We start from the raw sequence: 23,078 nt of genomic DNA on the forward strand, positions 1-23,078 counted from the left end.
TGAAGGAAACACTATTTGCTATGATGGAGGCTTTCAAACAACACTATTCTGTCACGGTATTGGATTTGATGGAAAAAATATTGCTGCAATCATGTGTGATCAGGACTTTTATTATGGAAACAATGCAAAATATAATACGATACAAATAGAATTCAGAGACCCTTTCAACGGACATGTAAAAGACGTCATTACAGATTTCAAGGTGGAGAGGAACAATACCTGGTCGCTTATTCTCAACAATACAATGGCTATCGGCTATGCTGAGAACGGTACTATGGTTATAGCGGAGTTGAATCGTGTAACCTGCTTTAGTCGTAAAAAAGAATGTAACAAGACCGTGGCTGTACAGGAAAACTTCTTTGTATGCTGGGGACCACCTTTGAAGGACGCGATTGAGAACATTGCTATGGATAGTGAAAGTCTATTTGTTTGTACTGCAACTGGATGTGTGCTGCAGATATCTTCCTCAGACTTCAGAATCAGTAGAATGATCGTGACAGACACGGACAAAGCATTTTACGCCATAGCTGTTGACTCCAGGAATGGACGTATTATTCTTGGGTGTTTGCAAAATGATGAGATATTGTGTTACGAATTAAAGACAAAAGTGTAATACAAATATATATATAGACTGTTAATTGTAGGGTAACTATTGTTGGAAAATAACATTGAGAATAAAATATTTTAGATTGACATAAAATTGAACTATGGGACTATTTTAATGTATATTTTCATATTGTTGACAGAAGTATTTACTAAGTTTTAGTGCTATTAATCGTATTAATATATTCATATTTGCTTGCTCGTGAATTGTTTCAGAAAAAAGTAAAACAAAAAACCTAATTAATCATTTAGCACTAATTCGCTTGTGTAAAATTTGATAAACTTGTATATGACCGCCTTTATAAATCAATCTGTTTTTTGTGTTCATTAAAAGAAGAAGTATATAGAATTTTGATTATTATTTTGTAAACCAATTAACGTTCCTCGTGATACAAATTGAAATATTCCTAATATAAAACAATGTGTCAGTAATGACTTTCTTTTACAAATTGTGGCAGTCTAATTGACAATGCGATACTTGATTGAAATTTCACTTCACAGAATGTTAAAACATTCAATTTTATATTTCATTTTGAGCTCACTTAAGCACAAAGTGCTCAGAGTTGAGCTTTTGTGATAGCATAGTGTACGTTATACGCCACGTGTCGTGTGCCATGTTATTTACATTTGAGCCGCGACACGACAAAACCAACATCATGGGTTTGCGACCAGCATGGATCCAGACCAGCCTGCGCATCCGCGCAGTCTGATCAGGATCCATGCTGTTCGCTAACATACTCTATAACAAGTAAAGAAACTGATAGCGAACAGCATGAATCCTGATCAGACTGCGCGTAAGCGCAGGCTGGTCTGGATCCATGCTGGTCGCAAACCCATTATGTTGGTTTTGTGGTGACGCGGCTCATTTTGTTTAAACAACATCTTTAAACTTTACTGTGTGGATTTTGACCAAAATTCAGAAGAAATAATCCGTAGGCGGACGTCTGCAAATCATACTAGTATTAATGTTATCGGCTAGCATGAAGCATAAGAAGATCAAAAGACCTAAAATATACTTTTAAATGAAATCTCAAAAGATTCTAAAATCCAAACTACATTGTCTTGAGCTTAAATGTAGCATTTCATAGCCAGTTTTACGGAGCTTTATAAAGGCATAATATGAGCCGTGTCATGACAAAACCAACGTAATGCGTTTGCAACCTGCATGGATCCAGACCAGCCTGCGCATCCGCGCATCCGCAAATCCATGCTATTCGCTTACCAACTTTATTACAACTAGAGAAACTGATAGCGAACATCATGGATCCTGATCAGACTGCGCGGATGCGCAGGCTGGTCTGGATCCATGGTGGTCGCAAACCCACTATGTTGGTTTTGTCATGACACGGCTTATATAAAAAATTATGCATTTAAACCTTTAAAGCATCACGCCTCCAGATTCATCCTAATTTTAATGAAAATTTTGAAAATGTATTTTAAAGGTAAAATATTGTGAAATGAACAAAGAAAGTACTTGACACATTATAATTGGCACTTATAATCCAAGTAAATTACCAAAAAGAGGTCAAAATATGCATAAATAGCCCCTACTGCGTTAGTAACGCAGTAGAAATATGGTGATAAATACTACAAAATACAAAATTAATTGCACATAAGGTATAGATTATCACTTGAATCTTTCATTTGTTCACTTTTCTCAAAGTTTTAGCATGGTTTTTCCAAGTCTAATTTTCGTGTAATATTTTGGGTCATCTAGAGGCATGTAGCTTTAATAATATGTTGTGATTTGAATGATTCTAACTATCGCTCGACTTGATTGTGTAAAGTTCTATTTGTATGAGCTAGCAGGAAAATTGTAAATATTAATATCCACCGGAACAGCACATTTATACCTTATGTAAAATTCCTAGAGAAAATGATAAAAATCAAATACGCCCGAAGACATGTCTTTGTGACATGATATGGTATGGCATTATCCGTCCGTCTGTCCGTAAACAGTTGGTTTCAGCAGGATAACTTTTGAAAAATTCCATTACCTTTTTATATATATTTGGCATACATGTAAGTGTCTCCGTTTAGAACTGTTCACTATTTAGGGGCGGCTAGTTGCTCAGTCAATAGAGCCGCGGAACGGTCCCGGTTTCGAGTTCCTTTCAGACTGCACATTTTATAAGTATGTTATATCAAAACAAAGTTTAGATTAATTTATCTCCGCAATCACTTCCTAATTGATATATCTATGCCCCTTTAAGTTTAGCTTTTTTGGTGAAAATACAGTATTTGTTTGTCTTGGTTTCCGCGGAAAACTTTCAAAGCATTTCAAACGATTGCGTTCATATTTTGTAGAAATATATGCTGTACAGCAAAACATAGATAAACAAAGATAAAGCTCAATTTTGCAAACAATAACCTGATTATTGATAGAGTCGTGCCGTCAATTTGTTCTTATTTGTTGCCAAGGTGTTTGAAGTGTGCCTTTATATGTATATGAATCACATACAATACAAGTCTAAAGAACAGCTCTCTGTAGAGCGATAACCTCTATACAACAGCCTTGTCACTTCTTCCAAAAGTAAGACTTCAAAATATTTTAATCTTTCAAGAGCAATACGTCTCGGCAACATCCAAAATCCTTATTCCCAAAATGATATGCTCTGCAGAAATTATACTGTACATTATTTACGTTTCATCATTAACAATAAATTTGTTATTTTTATATTTTTTGTTTATATCACTCTCTCTTTAAATTATCCCGCCTCATATTACTGTGATATAAAAAAACATGCAGAATGACGTCAATACACCAGTGTTTAGACTCGAACATTTTTTATTGTAGAAAAACGAAAATCAATGATTAAGATTCTAAGTTTGCTTTTTCAGGCACTGAGAGTACGGAACCATTACATGCCACAAATTATGCCCTTAAACAATATTAAGTTTCTATCTAATAAGTTGTGACCTACTTAATTTGAATGAATGGTTCCGTGTAATTCGTTATTAAAACTTCTTATTTCTTAATGTAAATAACATCAGACAGGTCAATGAAACTATTATATGCATTATGATATTACATGTATGTGTTGCTGCCCAAGTAAAGGATCTTTGTAAGCGGACATGCAATATATACTGGCAATATCTTCGTTATTCGGACAGACTCACGGACAAGCAAGGTTGTCTTTGTCAGGTCTTTGAGCAGGTGATTTAGACATGAGTATCGGACGACAAAGTTCCAGTTTCAAGCTCGACCATGATATCATGAACCGGTTCCATCACTTGGTGGATTTTGAAGAGTTGATCCCCGTCTCCGTCTTCGAAGATGCCCTCAATGACCCCACGTGATTCCTACTGTTATAGTGCAAAACTCTTACGGCTCGATGTAAAATTTAACCAAGGAAACTTTAGCGTTTGAACCACGTGGTGTTCCAATAGAAATTGTCTGAGTTAAATGGATGTCGTACCCTATATGGCCTTTTTTCATTTCAAGAGTCGAGTCCAAAAGATTTATATATCAATAATGCATCGTACTCCATGTAGTCTTCTTATCATTTTCATAAAGTCAACATGTCAAACAATGTTGGTGTAAAATGAAAGGTCATTTTACATTATTGAGAACAATACTGATTCTATTGGACTCGCTCACAGCTGCCAAAAATATATCAGAGTCGGCTAGCGCCTCTTCCAATACAGGTTTGACAGGTGTGTAGTCTTCAAATAAACTTTAAAATGTATAAAAGCCTGATATCGTTGTACAAAAGCCTTATACATGTATTGTCTGATCTAATCATATTATTTAACCTCGCTTCTATTTCCAGAGGAAAAAAAATCCATATTAAATGCATATTATACTCCATATTGCCTCGTTTTCATTTTCAGATCCAAGCAGTCATATCAAATCTTTATTGTGCAATAAAGTTCTGGCAAAACGTCAACAAATAGTGAAATAAAGAGGCCATTATATACAATTGCTGCGATAAATACTGATCCTGTTGGACTTGTACATATCTACAAAACCTATATCTGACTCGTCTTGCGCCTCGTCCAATATAGGTTTGGCTGATGTGTACTCGTCCGACAGAATTCAGTATTATACCCGATAATATATAATTATCTCATAATTGAATGGGGGGAATAGATAAGAATAAATTTTATTTCCAATTATGAGCCTTTAATTTACTGGCATATAATCACATAATAATGATATTGTACAAGAGGTACAGACCTAAAATCATGACGTAAGTAAAACTTCATTATGATTAGCAAACACAATTACTAAAAGACTGTAACAATAAGAAACTAAGGCATATTAAATGACAAATTGCATATTAATAATAATAATAATAATAATAATAATAATATTATTATTATTATTATTATTATTATTATATAAACAATCATCGAATTACGAACTTGCTTATTATCCATGGTACATATACAACAGACAGTTTATTGATAATTGAATACCTCAATTTAAAGGAACTGGACATTACTGATTTTATTGTTCAATAAGAATTTAACATAACAAAACTGCGTCATTAAACATATATCAGTTGATCAATGTGAATATCGCCCCATCTACATGTAAAATATATACATGTACACTGCGATGGCATATTAAACATAAAGAAAGTCAGATCAATGGGGGAAATGTTGAGTACATCATTTTGTATAATTTTGTTAAAAAGTTCTACTCAACATCATGTTATAGTAGTAGTTATATGTAAACTGTACAATGACATCAAACGATCACTGTTAGTCGTATTTTGTATTCTATGTCTGTTGCTATGTATACATCAGAGACTAGTCTGGATTACCTGCTATGGTGGCTGATTTGGTACATTGCGCTTTGTGTTGTCGATAGCGACAACGCAACCTATCTCGTTATTGCATTTTTAATATAGCCAAACAGCGCGTTGTCGCGCTGTCGTATTGTCCCCCTGTTTCAAGCAAAGCACGCCAAGCGACGCGTTGTCGCGATGTCGCCCTGTCACTTGGCTTATAAGCCAATCCTTCGATTTGAACTGAGCCACAATGCGATATCGCGAAAACACGCCGCGCGTCAACGCGCCGTTTGTCGTACACCTTTAGCGACAGAACGACAAGACAAAAGTCCGACAACGCGCCGTTTGGCGTTTTGTCCTGTTGTCGCTAGCGCTAACATGACGAACAAAAGCGTTCCAAATCAGCCACCATACCTGCCCCTCCATATGTATTCAGATTGACAGCCGACTAGACATTATCTTCTTATGATGAACTTAATTTTTGGAAAAAAAAAATATAAAGACAATGTGTTTATTTTAGCTGACATGATGGATCATAGATGATCGATGAACCTCGTTTTTCTAAAAACTGGCTTACAGTTACGCTTACACTAGAGGCGGCCATTTTCTATCGCTGCCAGAGACGTACTGTTCCTACTCGGGGACCAGACTACATGTACATCAGGACAAGGAAAGTTTACCTATAAAATACTTTTTTATCTGTTTTCAAGTTTTGTTAAGATAAATTATCGAATTATATTAGGAATAAGTATTCGTTATTCTTTAACAAAAAACGAGAGAAAAAAAAAGAATGTTAGATATTTATGTAATTGAAAATAGGCATTAATTGATGTATTTATTTCCTAGTATTTTATTCAATACAACCACTACTGACATAAGAAACGATGGGATTTATAAGTTTTGCTTAATTATAACCACTGTTTTGTTTTGCTGTTTACATTGTACATTTATCTGAATAAGAATATGTTTAAAGTCAGTCAATACTTGAGCCTTGTTGTATTGACATAGACGGTGAAACTCTGGATCAAGCCTACAGTTCATTCTCCGCATAATTCCTGGGCGGACTGTCTTGAAAGAACATTACAAGTGCATGATACATCTACTTGCGCAAGGAATTAGTATCATTACTGTACATGCTAGAGCAGAGGTTCATTGCGAACGACCGCAGATTTCATCACAAAAAAGGTACCTGAACCACCGGGAATTGAACCTGACCGTGCCAACGCTCTATTGACTGCACCAGACGGTGCTCCTGTTCAGCTTGTAATCACGGCAGTAAGCCACTTTGAATTCACCAAAGCACTGTTCAGTCACCTGCAGGCTGTCAAGCAGTTATCCAGTACTACAGTGTAGATGTCTTAATTCACATTCGCAAGTAACTTTTATGAAATGAGGAAACGAGTCCAAATTCGCTGACAGTATCACAGTGCATCTATAGCAATGATACTTTTTATTTGCGAAATATAAATAAACCAACTATATAAACCTACTTGCAGTAATCAGTCACCCATAGCACCGGTTGTACGGTGTGGATAAAGATAAAAATACGCGTGTGTATTGACAACGGTGACCGTGTACATGGAATTTCTCTATCTTGAGTACACATACGCTGATATGTCACTAAGAAAGGTTAATTAAGGATTGTCAAGGAAGAGAAGTATTTTTAAACTTTATTTGGTGAGATTTAACCTCCGGATGAACATGGCTTGCAAAAGTGCTTTATGTGAACCATGTTTATATGTTGATTTAGAAATTGAAGCGGAAGGATTTTGTTCGACCTGTGCAGAGTGTCTTTGTTCGAAATGTATTATAGAACACAAGAAAGTTAAATTAACTAGAAATCATGTAGTTACTCGAGACAGTGTACCAGATAACGGGGACGCTATAAGAGAAATGAATGAAATGCTTGCCTGCCCCGTTCATAAAGAGATGAAGATTTCATATAAATGTAACGATCACATGACCTATATGTGTACCGTGTGTCGTGTAGACACCCACCTGAACTGTGAACATGTAATTGAAATTGCCAAATGTGACGGAGTATTAGAAGACATACATGGCAGTCTCGCAGAACTCAAACTGTCCACAGCTTCAATAAAAGAAAGAAAACAGGAGAACAGGAAATTATTGTATCAAAGTCAGGTGGACATTTTAAGCAAACAGGAAATAGTCATCCAAAAAGCCATTAATGCCCTTGAAGAATTGAAAGTAAAATTGGCAAAGGATACAGACGAAAAGCTGCAGGTTGCCGTCTCTGAAATCGATAAAGACACTGAATTAATTGAAGTTATCGAGCAAAGAACTGTGAAAAATATAGAAATTCTTGAAGCAGTTGAGAAATATGGAGACAGCACATGTCGTAAAGTTATTGAACATTTATTAGCAGACGATATTTTGAAGAAAAGGAATAGAGTCAAAGATATCGACAAACAAGAAGAATATAAGCTGTTGTTTATGAAAAATGAGGATAGCATTCAAACACCATCACTTGGGACACTGTCTTTACTACGTGAAGAAAGGACAGAAGATAAGAATGAATGTTTTGAGTTAGGAATAGAGAAAACAAGCGATGAAGTTACAGAGATTGAAATGAGTAGTTCACAATCCGAGAACACAGTAGTAACTGTAACTAGCTCACAAACTAAGGATGCAGTCGCGAGTAATTCACAGGCAGGGAACACAGTCGTGAGTAGCTCACAGGCAGAGGCGGCAGTTGAAAAATGTTCCCCGACTAAAATCACTGATGTCAATATTTTACCGACACAGAATCCAGTCGGTGAAACAGAAACACGATCTTTACCAAATATATCGGAAAGTTTTTTCTTCACTGAAAAGAATGCATATAGGATAAAAGGAAGTACAGATACCAATCGTTGTGAAATATATGGTATATCGATTCTTCCAGATGGACGTCTTGTTTTAATTGACAATGAAAATTCAAATACTAAACTTTTATCACCTGATTATAAACTTTTGGATGTATTAAGACTGCCCGGAAGGCCGATACGAATGTGCTACATAGGAGAAAATAAACTTGCTGTCAGTTTTGGATTAGTTAAGCGAATCAACAGGTATAGTGTTCTAGGAAACACTATTTCGTATGACGGTGGATTTTCAACAACACTTTTCAATCACGGGATTGGATTCGATGGAAAATGTATTGTTGCAATTATGTGTGGCAAGGACTTTAGCTGCAATAATGATGCAAAAAATGATTCAATACAAATAGAATTCAGAAATCCATTCAGTGGAGAGATTAATGATGTAATAAGAGACTTTAAGGTTGAAAGTAACAAAGTCTGGTCACTGACCCTCCGTAACACACAAGCTGTACAATTTATTGGGAGTAATGTTATGATAATAGCTGAGCTAAATCGAATACTATTATTTGAACTTCGTGAAAAGTCGGGCAAGACCATCGCTGTAGAGAAAAGTTTCTATGTTTGCAAAGGAGAAGCTCTAAAAAATGCTATTGATAATATTGCCACAGGTAGTGATAGCATTTTTGCTTGTACCTCAACCGGAAGTGTTATACAGATATCTGCTTCTGACTTTAACAGCAATAGAATTGTCATATCAAACATTGGCAAGACTATTCGCGCAATAGCTGTCGACGAAAAGAACGGGCGTATAATTCTTGGATGTGATGAAAAAGACAAAATTCTTGTTTACGAATTAAGGAGGAAATTATAATGCAAAAATATGTCACTTGTATTAATACAAATAATACCATCAAGCGTTCTAATGTTGGTACTATATAGTAACAGTCACCCGTTAATGGTGAACGCAATTAACAGTGACTATATCTACATGTATAACCCTTATATTTGAAGAATAAGTATAACTTGTAGTCAAAATGATAGTTTTTGGTTCATGTTTTTAGTATTTTATTAAGTAAATATATCTTAATTCTTTAATTTCATATCTAATTTATCCATTTTTTTTGTTCTATGAGTATGGGACTATATAGTGTTGTACTGTATTTCTAAAAACAAAAGTTTAAGGAGTGTAATGTTTGAGCATCTAGTGATGGTCTTATTTGCCCACTTAAGTGTCCCACTTATTATTCATTCATGTGATGCATTGAATCAATGACATACATTAATGTATACGGATAAATACTAGTATCGTGAGAAAAAAAAAACACAAAAAACACGTTTGAATTCACAGTCATGAACTTTTCAACACTGCTTATCATTTATATCAGTTGCCATATGATATGTTACATAAGAATATTTCCTATGAATTAAAGTTTTTTTTGTTTGTCTCTTTGTTTGTTTGTTTGTTTGTTTGCTTGTTAGATATGTCAATGTCAATCAAGTAAAATTTTTTATTGGCAAAAGCATAAGCTCATCGCCAAGTAACGTCGGCGGTACAATACAAAATGCAGAAAAATATGATATATTATATATTATGCATATACTCGTACATATTTTTCAGTCTATATAATTATAATAATAAAAAAATTGTTTTTATTTATCCATACCGTATTACTATTCGCATAGGCGACTAAAATTAGAATTTTAAATTATGTAAAAATTTACATGACCGGAGAAAATCAAAATGAACACAGATTTATAAGAAAGAAAATAAGCGTAACTATCCCACGTTTTGAATTATCTGCCAGTGTGTTTTTGAATTTTAGCTATTTAAAAGCTATCTTTTAAACATCGCCTTTGAATGTGAACTTTAAACATTTTTAGCTCGACTTTTTTGTAATTGTATTGCTGAAAGCAAATGAAGCTAAATAAGGCCGATGAGTGGCGTTTGACGAACTGAAAAGGGACATCAAATTTTAAAAGCTCGCTACTCATCAAAATTTGGATTTCACAAAAGATCTATTGGAATTGTTCATTAAACAATGAAATCTACTTTACACAAAGTCAAAGTGAACACACATTTACCATATAATATAATTGACTTCATTTCAAAGTAAATATACAGTGTAACCTCTGCATAACGGCCCTCTGTAGAGCAATAACCTCTTTACAACAACCGTTCCTCTAATTCCCAAAGTAAGACTTTATGATATATTTAACCTCGCTATAGCCTCTTTACAACAACCGTTCCTCTAATTCCCAAAGTAAGACTTTATGATATATTTAACCTCTCTATAACCTCTTCACAACAACCGTTCCTCTTATTCCCAAAGTAAGACTTTATGATATATTTAACCTCTCTATAACCTCTTTACAACAACCGTTCCTCTTATTCCCAAAGTAAGACTTTATGATATATTTAACCTCTCTATAACCTCTTCACAACAACCGTTCCTCTTATTCCCAAAGTAAGACTTTATGATATACTTAACCTCTCTTTAACCTCTTTACAACAACCGTTCCTCTTATTCCCAAAGTAAGACTTTATGATATATTTAACCTCTCTATAACCTCTTGACAACAACCTTTCCTCTAATTCCCAAAGTAAGACTTTATGATATACTTAACCTCTCTATAATCTCTTTACAACAACCGTTCCTCTTATTCCCAAAGTAAGACTTTATGGTATATTTAACCTCTCTATAACCTCTTTACAACAACCGTTCCTCTTATTCCCAAAGTAAGACTTTATGATATATTTAACCTCGCTATAGCCTCTTTACAACAACCGTTCCTCTAATTCCCAAAGTAAGACTTTATGATATATTTAACCTCTCTATAACCTCTTCACAACAACCGTTCCTCTTATTCCCAAAGTAAGACTTTATGATATATTTAACCTCTCTATAACCTCTTTACAACAACCGTTCCTCTAATTCCCAAAGTAAGACTTTATGATATATTTAACCTCTCTATAACCTCTTCACAACAACCGTTCCTCTTATTCCCAAAGTAAGACTTTATGATATATTTAACCTCTCTATAACCTCTTTACAACAACCGTTCCTCTTATTCCCAAAGTAAGACTTAATGATATATTTAACCTCTCTAAAGCAACAACTTAAACTCGTGTCTTATGAAAGGTGTTCCTTAGCAGAGCTTATACTGTATTTAAAACATTTACTATGAAATACACTAGGAACAAATAAATTGTTAAATGTTAATGTTGGAGAGGTTTACATATACACATATGCACCCTGTTGATTAACATGTTACGGCCCAGTGGCGCTTATATATACACATCTATTTATCTATGAAATAAGTTACTGGGAAAAGGTCTTTATTTTTATAACAATAAGAATAGATTTTTAGTATCAAAATTATCTTATCTTATTATCGTCTGTTGCGAATCTAAAATTATAAAAGTCAATGCCACATGGTTTTCGTTCTTTCCGGACTATTTATAAAATTATATCCTTCACTGGTTCTTTGAAATATTTTTTATACGGCATAATGAAAAAGAATCAGTTAATCTTGACAGAATGCATTCTGTTATTGTTCTATTAAAGCTTGAAAAACAATCATTAAAAGACATTGGCAATCTTATTTCCATGTTTGTCACAAATACGCCGGAATTTTCTAAATGGCAGAAAATAACAGAAAACTAGAAAATGGCCATTTAAATTTATAATAGGCAATTTCAGTGTGTATGGGTGTTTATAAAATATTAAAATTTGATTTAGTTACTAGCTTTTCATCCTGGCATTAGAGAAAATCTTGATCTAATAAATATACTGTATTCACTTTGAAATTTCGCTGTTTCACTCCGTATAGCGAGAATTAATCTCAATCTTTGTTTTTGTATTTTTTTCTATTGTCTTGATACTGTATTTATGTATGCATGCGTAAATTTTTACATGTTATAATCATAATTGAACGATCAGTATTTACGCATTTAACTTTTCAATAAGCTAACATTCTATGCGGCCTGTATAGTTTTATCCCCCATATACGTCACCTCCGACCAGGGAAGACTGTTATCGCTTAAATGAAAGGGTCTATACAATAAATTAGAGACCACTGATTTGTCAACATAGAGAATTGTAATGTAAAAAAACTCACAACCAAACATCGTTTAAAAAGAGTTATAAGTTTATTGACAGTTTTTAGGTAGTTAGATAAAGTATATGAAATATAATTCATTATTAAATGTGAGGAAGCCACTACTGATCTTTTTTGTTTTTCATATTTTATTAGATTTTCAGTTATCGTAAGTTCCAAACAGTATTTTTCTCTCCAAGTAACCAAGTGCACACTTTCTTTTGCAACTGAGTATAGTATAATTCGGAAGCATAAGAAGGTCAACTCATTATTGATAGAGTTATGCTCCTTTATGTTCAACTTTTTTGTGAAATTACGGTATTTTTTCTATCTTGATATCCACGGCAATATTTTCGAAGAATTTAAAACGATTGCATTCATATTTTGTAGAAATATATGTTGTATATCAAAACACAGGTTAAGTCCAATTTTCCAAACAATAACCTGATTATTGATAGAGCCGTCTTTTACTGAAATTTTCTCCAAAAGTATTTGTTGCCTATGTGTTTGAAGTGTGCGGATCACATACAAAGCAAAGTCTGAAGAACTGCCCACTTTAGAGCGATAACCTCTGTACAACAGCCTTGTCACTTCTTCCCAAAGTAAGACTTCACAATAAATTTAACTTCAAGAGCAACACTTTTCAGCAACAACAAAAACTTTGTTTCCCCAACGGAGGTTGTCCGATGAGATTTAACTGTATTCCCGTACAATTAATTGTGTCAAATACAACAATAAATTTGTATTTTTTTATCTTTTTGTCCAGATTTCCCTCTCGTAACTCTGTCACCCACCTTAGCTTCGCGCCAGGTTCTTGATGGTGTCCTAAAAACATGACACGAGTCCATAATATCAATATCAAATGCAAATGGTACCCAATATACAAGTAGCCTCGTTTTCAATATCAGAGCCCTAATATTCATATTAATTTTTATTGTACTTATCCTAATTGTGCTTGAAGCAATACAGTTCTTTCAAAATGGCAATAAATGAAACGGTTAAATAAAAAAAATTATTTCTTTTTTTGCGATCATCACTGATTCTAATGGACTCGTTCACAGCTACCAAACCTATATCAGACTCGTCATGCGCCTCGTCCAATATAGGTTTGACAGCTGTGTATTCGACGATAGAACTCAATAGTGTACTCAATAATGTATAATAACCTCCTAATACTGAGATGACACATGCTTTTTTCGGGTGTGTGCTAATAAAAGTATTATTAAATAGAGGAGATAAAAAGCATCGAATTAACTAACTTGCAAGTTACATGTATCATATGGTACAGATGAAACAGCACATTATTTAAGACAAGAACGCCATATGCATGTATTGTAAACTGGATCCCTCAATTTTAAGGAACAGACCAGAACTGATATTATTTGTACAATACGAAAACAGGTCCTCTTCATTATACATATAAGTTGATGTGAATCTCATCTTATAAACAAGAGGGCCATGATGGCCCTAGATCGCTCACCTGACCCATCAAACTCATCCAAACAATTACCTAGACAAGCATTCTGACCAACTATCATGACAGGTGAGTTAAAAATGTGACCACTACAGTGTTAACAAAGATTATCCATATTTGAGCAGTGTGACCTAGTTTTTTACCCAGGTGACCCATATTCAAACATGACCTAGAAATCATCAAAACAAACTTTCAGACCAATTTCCAGGATACTTGGATCAAAACAGTAGCAACTAGAGTGTTAACAAGATTTTTCTATTTTTAGCTCCGTTGACCTAGTTTCACATGCGATTTCGAACTCATCCGAGCAATTACCTAGACAAGCATCCTGACCAAGTTTGATGATAATTGAGTCGAAAATGTGACCACTAGAATGTTAACAAGGGTTTTCCATATTTGGGCGGTGTGACCTAGTTTTTCATCCAAGATGACCCATGTTCGAACTTGACTTAGAAATCATCAAACCAAACTTTCAGACCAATTTACAGAATATTTGGATCACAACAGTAGCCACTAGAGTGTTAACAAGATTTTTCTATTTTTAGCTCCTTTGACTTAGTTTTTCATCCGAGATGACCCATGTTCGATTTACTCCCAGCAATGACCTAGACAAGTTTCCTGACCAAGTTTGATGACAATTGAGTCAAAATTGTGACCACTAGAGTGTTACCAATGTTTTTCTATTTTTAGCTCCAGTGACCTAGTTTTTCATCCGAGATGACCCATGTTCGAACTCATCCGAGCAAGTACCTAGACAAGCATCCTGATCAAGTTTGATGACACTTGTGTCAAAAATGTGACCGCTAGAGTGTTAACAAGATTTTTCTATTTTTAGCTCCTGTGACATAGTTTTTCATCTGAGATGACCCATGTTCGAACTCATCCAAGCTATCACCTAGACAAGCATCCTGACCAAGTTTGATGATGATTGAGGCAAAAATGTGACCGCTAGAGTGTTAACAAGGTTTTTCTATTTTTAGCTCCGGTGACCTACTTTTTCATCCGAGATGACCCATGTTCGAACTCATCTGAGCTATGACCTAGACAAGCATCTTGAGTTCTTGACCAAGTTTGATGATGATTGATGCAAAAATGTGACCGCTAGAGTGTTAACAAGGTTTTTCTATTTTTAGCTCCGGTAACCTACTTTTTCATCAGAGATGAGCCATGTTCGAACTCATCCGAGCTATCACCTAGACAAACATCCTGACCAAGTTTGATGATGATTGAGGCACAATTGTGACCTCTATAGTGTTAACAATGTTTTTCTATTTTTAGCTCTTGTGACCTAGTTTTTGATCCGAGATGACCCATGTTCGAACTCATCCGAGCTATCAACTAGATAAGCATCCTGACCAAGTTTGATGATGATTGAGGCAAAAATGTGACCGCTAGAGTGTTAACAAGGTTTTTCTATTTTTAGCTCCGGTAACCTACTTTTTCATCCGAGATGAGCCATGCTCGAACTCATCCGAGCTATCACCTAGACAAACATCCTGACCAAGTTTGATGATGATTGAGGCAAAATTGTGACCTCTATAGTGTTAACAATGTTTTTCTATTTTTAGCTCTTGTGACCTAGTTTTTGATCCGAGGTGACCCATGTTCGAACTCATCCGAGCTATCAACTAGATAAGCATCCTAACCAAGTTTGATGATGATTGAGGCAAAAATGTGACCGCTAGAGTGTTTACAAGGTTTTTTTTATTTTTAGCTCCGGTGACCTACTTTTTCATCCGAGATGAGCCATGTTCGAACTCATCCGAGCTATCACCTAGACAAACATCCTGACCAAGTTTGATAATGATTGAGGCAAAAATGTGACCTCTAGAGTGTTAACAAGGTTTTTCTATTTTTAGCTCTCGTGACCTAGTTTTTCATCCGAGATGACCCATGTTCGAACTCATCCAAGCTATCAACTAGATAAGCATCCTGACCAAGTTTGGTGATGATTGAGGCAAAAATGCGACCGCTAGAGTGTTAACAGCTAAATGTGAAAGGACGACGGACAATCATCGATCCTAAAAACTCCCCCTGAGCATGCTCAGGTGAGCTAAAAACGATAAATGTTTTACCTAGAAACCTACGTCTGACCATTTGGAGTACGTCAAGTAGTTTACTTGATCTGTATCTCTTTTTTAGGAAAAATGTCGTGTCAAAGTCTACCAAATTGGATTATAAATACCATAATGTCTAAAAAAAATGTCTTAATACATACATTCGAAGGGAAATTATAGCAAACCTATTCGGAAATACATTAGGGCCAAATGCTATTTAAAGATACTCAGTTCCATGCAGTATGATAATAGAATATTCAGACAAGTTGACATAAATGTTCAAACACTAAAGCAAGAAAAAACAAATTTACATTCAATGTTAGATATTTGCTTGCCATCTATTGCATTTTTAAAAATGTCCAAAAAGTTCTGTTCTATGTACGATATATCAAAACAAGTGTAACATACTTTGCTTGTTGGGAACTAAATTTTTCAAAACTAGGAAGTGCTGACAATTGTGTGTGTTTTTCCATATCATTTAGCATAATACAAACAATGGTTTCTGTTCGGCGAAATTTTACATAGTTGTCTGAAGACTGGATTTAAACAATAAGTGTGTAAGTGGGGGAATATTCTATGATGTCCATAGCCCTTATACCGAGATTGATGAAAAGGTGTTTTCATTCCCGATTAGGAAAACTCCCACTTTTCCGAAGGCTATTCGAGAGAGGAGACAGATATGTGCCCATTTACTATATGTTATAATTTTGTTATCTGTTAATGGCGTTATTTACTGTTTACATTGTTAAATACATGTTCAAGTTAAACATGTTCTAATTTGTTACCGATAATTTATCTAAAACCTGCTGATAAAATAATGAGTAATGATAAAATTATGGAGTATATTGGAAACGGTGTCCAAACTTTAAAGCAGTTGTCATATATAGAAACAAGACAGAGCATATTTAAAAGATTTAGTTGGTGTAATTTAACCTCCGGATGAACGGCCATGACTTGCAAAAGTGCATTTTGTGAACCATGTTTATATATGTTGATTTAGAAATTGAAGCGGAAGGATTTTGTTCGACCTGTATTACATGCAATATATATACTGACAATTTTTGTTATTCGGACAGACTCGCGGACAAGCAATGGTGCATTGGACAGTTGTGAGCATGTCAAACAATGTTGGCGTAAAATGTAAAGGCCATTATACATCATTGCACGAGAACAATACTGATTCTACTTGACTCGCACACAGCTCCAAAAGCTTTAACAGAGTCGGCTAGTATGGTGGCTGATTTGTGCCAATTGTGTTTTCGTCCCGCGTCCCCGCCATTTTAACTTGTTAATTCTCGACTTTTCGCTTGGCGGGGTCGCGGGGCGAAAACACGCTAATTAGCGGGGTCGCGGGGCGAAGTTTTATCTTATTAAACTTCGCCCCTGCGCCCCCGCCGTTTTATTTCTTAATTTTCGCTCCGCGCCCTCGCGGGACGATGTTTTATTTATTAAACTTCGCCGCGCGCCCCCGCTAATTAGCGTGTTTTCGCTCCGCTACCCCGCCATTTTAATTTGTTAATTCTCGACTTTTCGCTTGGCGGGGTCGCAAGACGAAAACACGCTAATTAGCGGGGTCGCGGGGCGAAGTTTTATCTTATTAAACTTCGCCCCGCGCCCCCGCCGTTTTATTTCTTAATTCTCGCTCCGCGCCCTAGCGGGACGAAGTTTTATTTATTAAACTTCGCCGCGCGCCCCCGCTAATTAGCGTGTTTTCGCTCCGCGACCCCGCCATTTTAACTTGTTAATTCTCGACTTTTCGCTCGGCGGGGCCGCGGGGCGAAAACACGAATGGCACAAATCAGCCACCATAGGCTAGCGCCTCGGCAAATATAAGTTTGACAGGTGTGTACTCTTCAAATAGAATTCAGGCCCCGTGTTATAAGGATCAGAAATGTTAGTGAACACGGGGCCAGTATTCTGCTTAACAATTATAAAAGCCTGATATTGTCTAATCTAATTTAACTTCGCATCTATTTCCAGAGTATAAAATCCATATTAAATGCATATGGTAACCAATATGGCTTCGTTTTCATTTTCAGATTCCAGGCAGGCATATCAAATCCTAATTGTGCAACAAAGTTATCTCGACGCACAGTACGTCAGCAAATAGTATAATGAAATAAAGAGGTTATCATATACATTGTTGCGATAAATACCGATTTTGTTGGACTTGTAAATATCTACAAATATCTACGTCTTGCGCCTCGTCCAATATAGGTTTGACAGATGTGTGCTCGGTCGACAGAATACAGTTTTGTACTCAATAATATATAATTAATTCATAATTGAATGAGGGAAATAGAATAGAATAAATTTCATTTCCAATTATGGACCTTTACAGGCATATTATCACATAACAATCTAATACTCATATTGTACAATGTGTACAGAACTTAAAACATAACTTAACTAAAGCTTAATTATGATTAGCAAACACAATTAACAAAATACTTTGTAAACAAGGCAATTAATAACAAAAGTGAATAATAATAATAATAATAATAATAATAATAATAATAATAATTATAATAATAATAATAATAATAATAATAATAATATCAATAATAATAATAATAATAATAATAATAATAATAATAATAATAATAATAATAATAATAGTAATTCAGGATATATAAAAAACATCGAATAAACGAACTTGCTTTTAATCGGATGGTACATGTACAACAGACAATTGAAGTACAGCACATACGACAGCTTATTAATTGTGGATTTTATACCTTAATTTAAAGGAACAGAACATAACTAATTTTATTGTAGAATATGAATTTAACATAACAAACTTACGTCATATTATACATATCAGTTGATCAATGAGAATATCGTCCCATCTAAAATATATACACTGCGATAGCGCTTCCCATCTAAAATATATACACTGCGATAGCGCTTCCCATCTAAAATATATACACTGCGATAGCGCGTCCCATCTTAAATATATACACTGCGATAGCATGAAACCTAAAGAAAGTCAGATCAATTGGGGAAATGTTGAGTACATCATAATGTGTATTTTTTGTTAAAAAGCTCTACTCAACATCATAGTAGTAGTTATATATAAACTGTACAATGACATCAACCGATCAGTGTTAGTCGTATTTTGTATTCTGTGTCTGTTGCTACGTATACATCGGAGACTAGTCTGGATTTACCTGCCTATGGTGGCTGATTTGGTACATTGCGCGTTGCGTTGTCGATAGCGACCACGCAACCTATCTCGTTATTGCCTTTACGTCTTGTCGCTAGTGACAACACGACAAAGCGCCAAACAGTGCGTTGTCGCGCTGTCTTCCTGTTTCTAGCAAAGAACGCCAAAGTGCGCGTTGTCGTGCGGCGCGTTGTCGCGATGTCGCCCTGTCACTTGGCTAATAAGCCAATCCTTCGATTTGAACTGAGCGACAATGTGACTTGGCGACAACACGCCGCACAACAACGCGCAGTTTGGCGTACATCGTTAACGACAGGACGAAAAGACCAAAGTCCGACAACGCGCCGTTTGGCGCTTTGTCCTGTTGTCGGTAGCGCTAACACGACGAACAAAAGCGTTCCAAATGAGCCACCATACAGACAGCCGACTAGACATAATCTTCTTATGATAAACTTTATGTTTGGAAAAGATATGAAGACTATGTGTTTTTCTCAGCTGATAATGGATCACAGATGATCGATTAACCTCGTTTTTCTAAAAACTGACTTACAGTTACGCTTACACTACACGGTCATTTTCTGTCGCTGCCAGAGACATATTATTCCTACGCGGAGACCAGATTAAAATTTTACCAACTAGATACTTTATTTTATCTGTTTTCAGTTGTTACCAATTATAATAATATTTAGTTATGTTAATATAAATTATCGAATTATTTCAAGAATAACTATTTGTGATTCTTTAACAAAAAAAGAAAAAAAAAGAAAAAAAAGAATGTTAGATATTTATGAAATTGAAAATGCTAAAAGTACATGTAATGTCTAAGACATTTTTCTCCAAGGCATTAACTGATGTATTTATTTCCTAGTAATTTATTCAATACAACCACGACTGACGTTTTATATGTTTTGCTTAATTATAACTACTGTTTTTGTTTTGTTGTTTACATTGTACATTTTTATGAATAAAAATATGTTTAAAGAAGTTAAGTCGGTCAATGTATTGATCTAGACAGTGAATTACCGAAACACCTACTCTGGATCAAGCCTATTTAAATTCACCAGAACAAAGTTCATTCTCCGCATAGTTCCTGGGCGGACTGTCTTGAAAAAAGATTACAAGTACATGATACATCTACTTGCGCAAGGAACTGGTATCATTACATTACTGTACGTGCTAGAGCAGAGGTTCATTGCGAACGACCGCAGATTTGATGACCAATCACAAAAAATTGACCTGCACCACCGGGAATTGAACCCGGCCGTGTTTCCCGATTCAGTCAAACGACTGCACCAGACGATGCTCCTGTTCAACTTGTAGCCACTTTGAATATCATTATTTGCGAAATATAAATAAACCAATTAAATTTATAACCTTCCTGAAGTAATCAGCCATCAATAGCGCCGATTATACGGTGTGGATATGCTTTAAATAATTAAATAGAGCTACGCGTGTGTATCTGTTTTTGTATCAATAAAGCGGAACATGTATTGACTGGTATTGATCTATCTAGAGTGCAAATACGCTGATCAATATGTAACAAAGTCAATTTGATAAAAAAAAAAAGTTGATTTAGGATTGTCAAGAAAGAGAACTATTTTTAAACTTTATTTGGTGTGATTTAACCTCCGGATGAACATGGCTTGCAAAAGTGCTTTATGTGAACCATGTTTATATGTTGATTTAGAAATTGAAGCGGAAGGATTTTGTTCGACCTGTGCAGAGTGTCTTTGTTCGAAATGTATTATAGAACACAAGAAAGTTAAATTAACAAGAAATCATGTAGTTACTCGAGACAGTGTACCAGATAACGGGGACGTTATAAGAGAAATGAATGAAATGCTTCTCTGCTCTGTTCATAAAGAGATGAAGATTTCATATAAATGTAACGATCACGCAACTTATATGTGTACCGTGTGTCGTGTAGACACCCACATGGACTGTGAACATGTATTTGAAATTGCCAAATGTGACGGAGTATTAGAAGACATACATGACAGTCTCGCAGATCTCAATCTGTCCGTAGCGTTATTGAAAGAAAGAAAACAGGAAAACAGGAAATTATTGTATCTTAGTCAGGCTGAAATTTTAAGCGAACAGGAAATGATAATCCAAAAAGCCATTAATGCCCTTGAAGAATTAAAAGTAAAATTCGCAAAGGATACAGACGAAAAACTGCAGGTTGCAGTCTCTGAAATCGATAAAGGCATTGAATCAGTTAAAATTATCGAGCAAAGAACTGTGAAAAATACAGAAATTCTTGAAGCAGCTGAGAAATATGGCGGCAGCACATGCCATAAAGTTATTGAACATTTATTAGCAGACGACATTTTGAAGCAAAGGGAAATGGTCAAAGATATCGACAAACAAGATGAGTATAGGCTGTTGTTTGTGAAAAATGAGGATAGCATTCAAATGTCATCTCTTGGGACACTATCTTTAGTATGCGATAAAAAGTCGGAAAATAAGCCAGAGTGTTTTGAGCTAGGAATAGAGAAAACAAGCGATGAATTAGTAGAATGCGATAATATATTACTTGCAATGAACACGGATAAAAAAGGCGAAGGGCACTCTTTGCCAACAACTTCGGAAAATTATGCAACCACAGAGATACGAGAAATTAACGTCGAAGATTGCAACGACAAAAGTTATTGTTCGATTTATGGGATATCAGTTTTATTAGACGGAAGTCTTGTCATAATTGACTTTGAAAATACAAACATGAAACTTTTGTCATCTGATTACACACTTCTCGATGTGCTGAGACTTCCTGGAAGGCCTATACGAATATGCTGTATAGGAGACAACGAAGTAGCTGTAAGTTTTGAAAGGGTGAAGCGCATTAACAGGTATAGTATTGCAGGCAACACTATTTCGTATGATGGAGGCTTTCCAACATCATTATTCAATCACGGAATAGCATACGACAGTACAAGCAACAGCATCGTTGCAATAATGGGTGATGAGGACTTTAGCTCCGAAATTAATGCAAAAGATGATACGATACAAATTGAGTTCAGGAATCCCTTCAATGGGAAGTTTAATGACGTAATAAGAGACTTCATGGTCGAAGGAAATAAAACCTGGTCGCTTGCACTCAGAAACACACAAGCTATACAAATAACAGATGATAGAAAAATAATAATAGCAGAGAAAAACAGAGTATTGTCCTTCAACCTTCGCATAGAATCAGACAAGATCACTGCTATAGAAGAAAATTTCTACGTTTGCAGGGGAGAAATTCTAAAACATGATATTGAAAATATTGCCATCGACGACGAAAGCATTTTTGCCTGTACTAAATCCGGATGTGTTTTACAGATATCTGCTTCTGACTTCACCAACAATAGAGTTTTAATATCAAACACAGATTCGAAATTTCTCGCGATAGCTGTGGATGAAAAAAGCGGTCGTATTATTCTTGGCTCTAAGGACGAAGATATAATTCGTGTTTACGAATTTAGGAAGAAATTGTAAAACAACAATATGTTAATTGTGTTAATACAGGTAATAATATCAGGTATTTTAATGTTGGGGCTGTAGTTATTGTCACCATGAATTGTCGCCGACAATTGACACCGACTTTAACTACATGTATAATCCATATTATTATATATGTGATTATACAATGTTGTAAAAATGACACTGTTATGTTAATTGGGTATTTTATGACAAATATTCATAAACACGTTTAGCTATATAGTTTAAATTCGTGTTATTTGTTTATTCTGTAAGTTCAGGACAACATTCCTATTACTGTACATGTTATGGTATTTTTACAAACAAAAGTTTTACGATTATAATTTTAGCATCTAATGATAGTCTTATTTGCCCACTAAGTTTTCCCAATTATTATTCATTCTTTCGTTTTAATCTAAAATGTGTGATCCCTTGATTCCATGCTATTCTAATCATATAGTATTGTAGGCGGGAAAATCACAAGCATCTTGAAAAAATATCTGTTGCAAGTGAACTTTTCAAGAGTGCATAACAGTTATACCAGTTGTCATGTTACAAATAGAATATTTTCTATGTATTAAAAGTTTTCTTCTTTTTGTTTGTTTGTTTGTTTGTTTGTTAGAAATTTATATTTTACTCACTCCCAATTGACCATAACAT

At 35.1% G+C, this 23,078-nt stretch overlaps 2 protein-coding genes across 2 annotated transcripts; both read left to right on the top strand.

Moving 5' to 3' along the window:
- Nucleotides 1-7,043: 7,043 nt before the first annotated feature.
- LOC132750295 (uncharacterized) lies at nt 7,044-9,035 on the top strand. The gene has a single exon (XM_060740244.1). The coding sequence runs from the start codon at nt 7,044-7,046 to the stop codon at nt 9,033-9,035; it is 1,992 nt and encodes a 663-aa protein (XP_060596227.1).
- An 11,562-nt stretch (nt 9,036-20,597) lies between these two features.
- On the top strand, nt 20,598-22,436 carry LOC132750296 (uncharacterized). The gene has a single exon (XM_060740245.1). The coding sequence runs from the start codon at nt 20,598-20,600 to the stop codon at nt 22,434-22,436; it is 1,839 nt and encodes a 612-aa protein (XP_060596228.1).
- Nucleotides 22,437-23,078: the final 642 nt, after the last annotated feature.

The sequence above is a fragment of the Ruditapes philippinarum genome, unplaced genomic scaffold (assembly GCF_026571515.1).
Source record: "Ruditapes philippinarum isolate M1 unplaced genomic scaffold, ASM2657151v2 ctg2604_1_1_1_1, whole genome shotgun sequence".
NCBI classification, from domain to species: Eukaryota; Metazoa; Mollusca; class Bivalvia; order Venerida; family Veneridae; genus Ruditapes; species Ruditapes philippinarum.

Coding starts and splice junctions, on each gene's coding strand:
- LOC132750296 (XM_060740245.1), top strand. CDS start 20,598: ATGGCTTGCAAAAGTGCTTTATGTGAACCATGTTTATATGTTGATTTA.
- LOC132750295 (XM_060740244.1), top strand. CDS start 7,044: ATGGCTTGCAAAAGTGCTTTATGTGAACCATGTTTATATGTTGATTTA.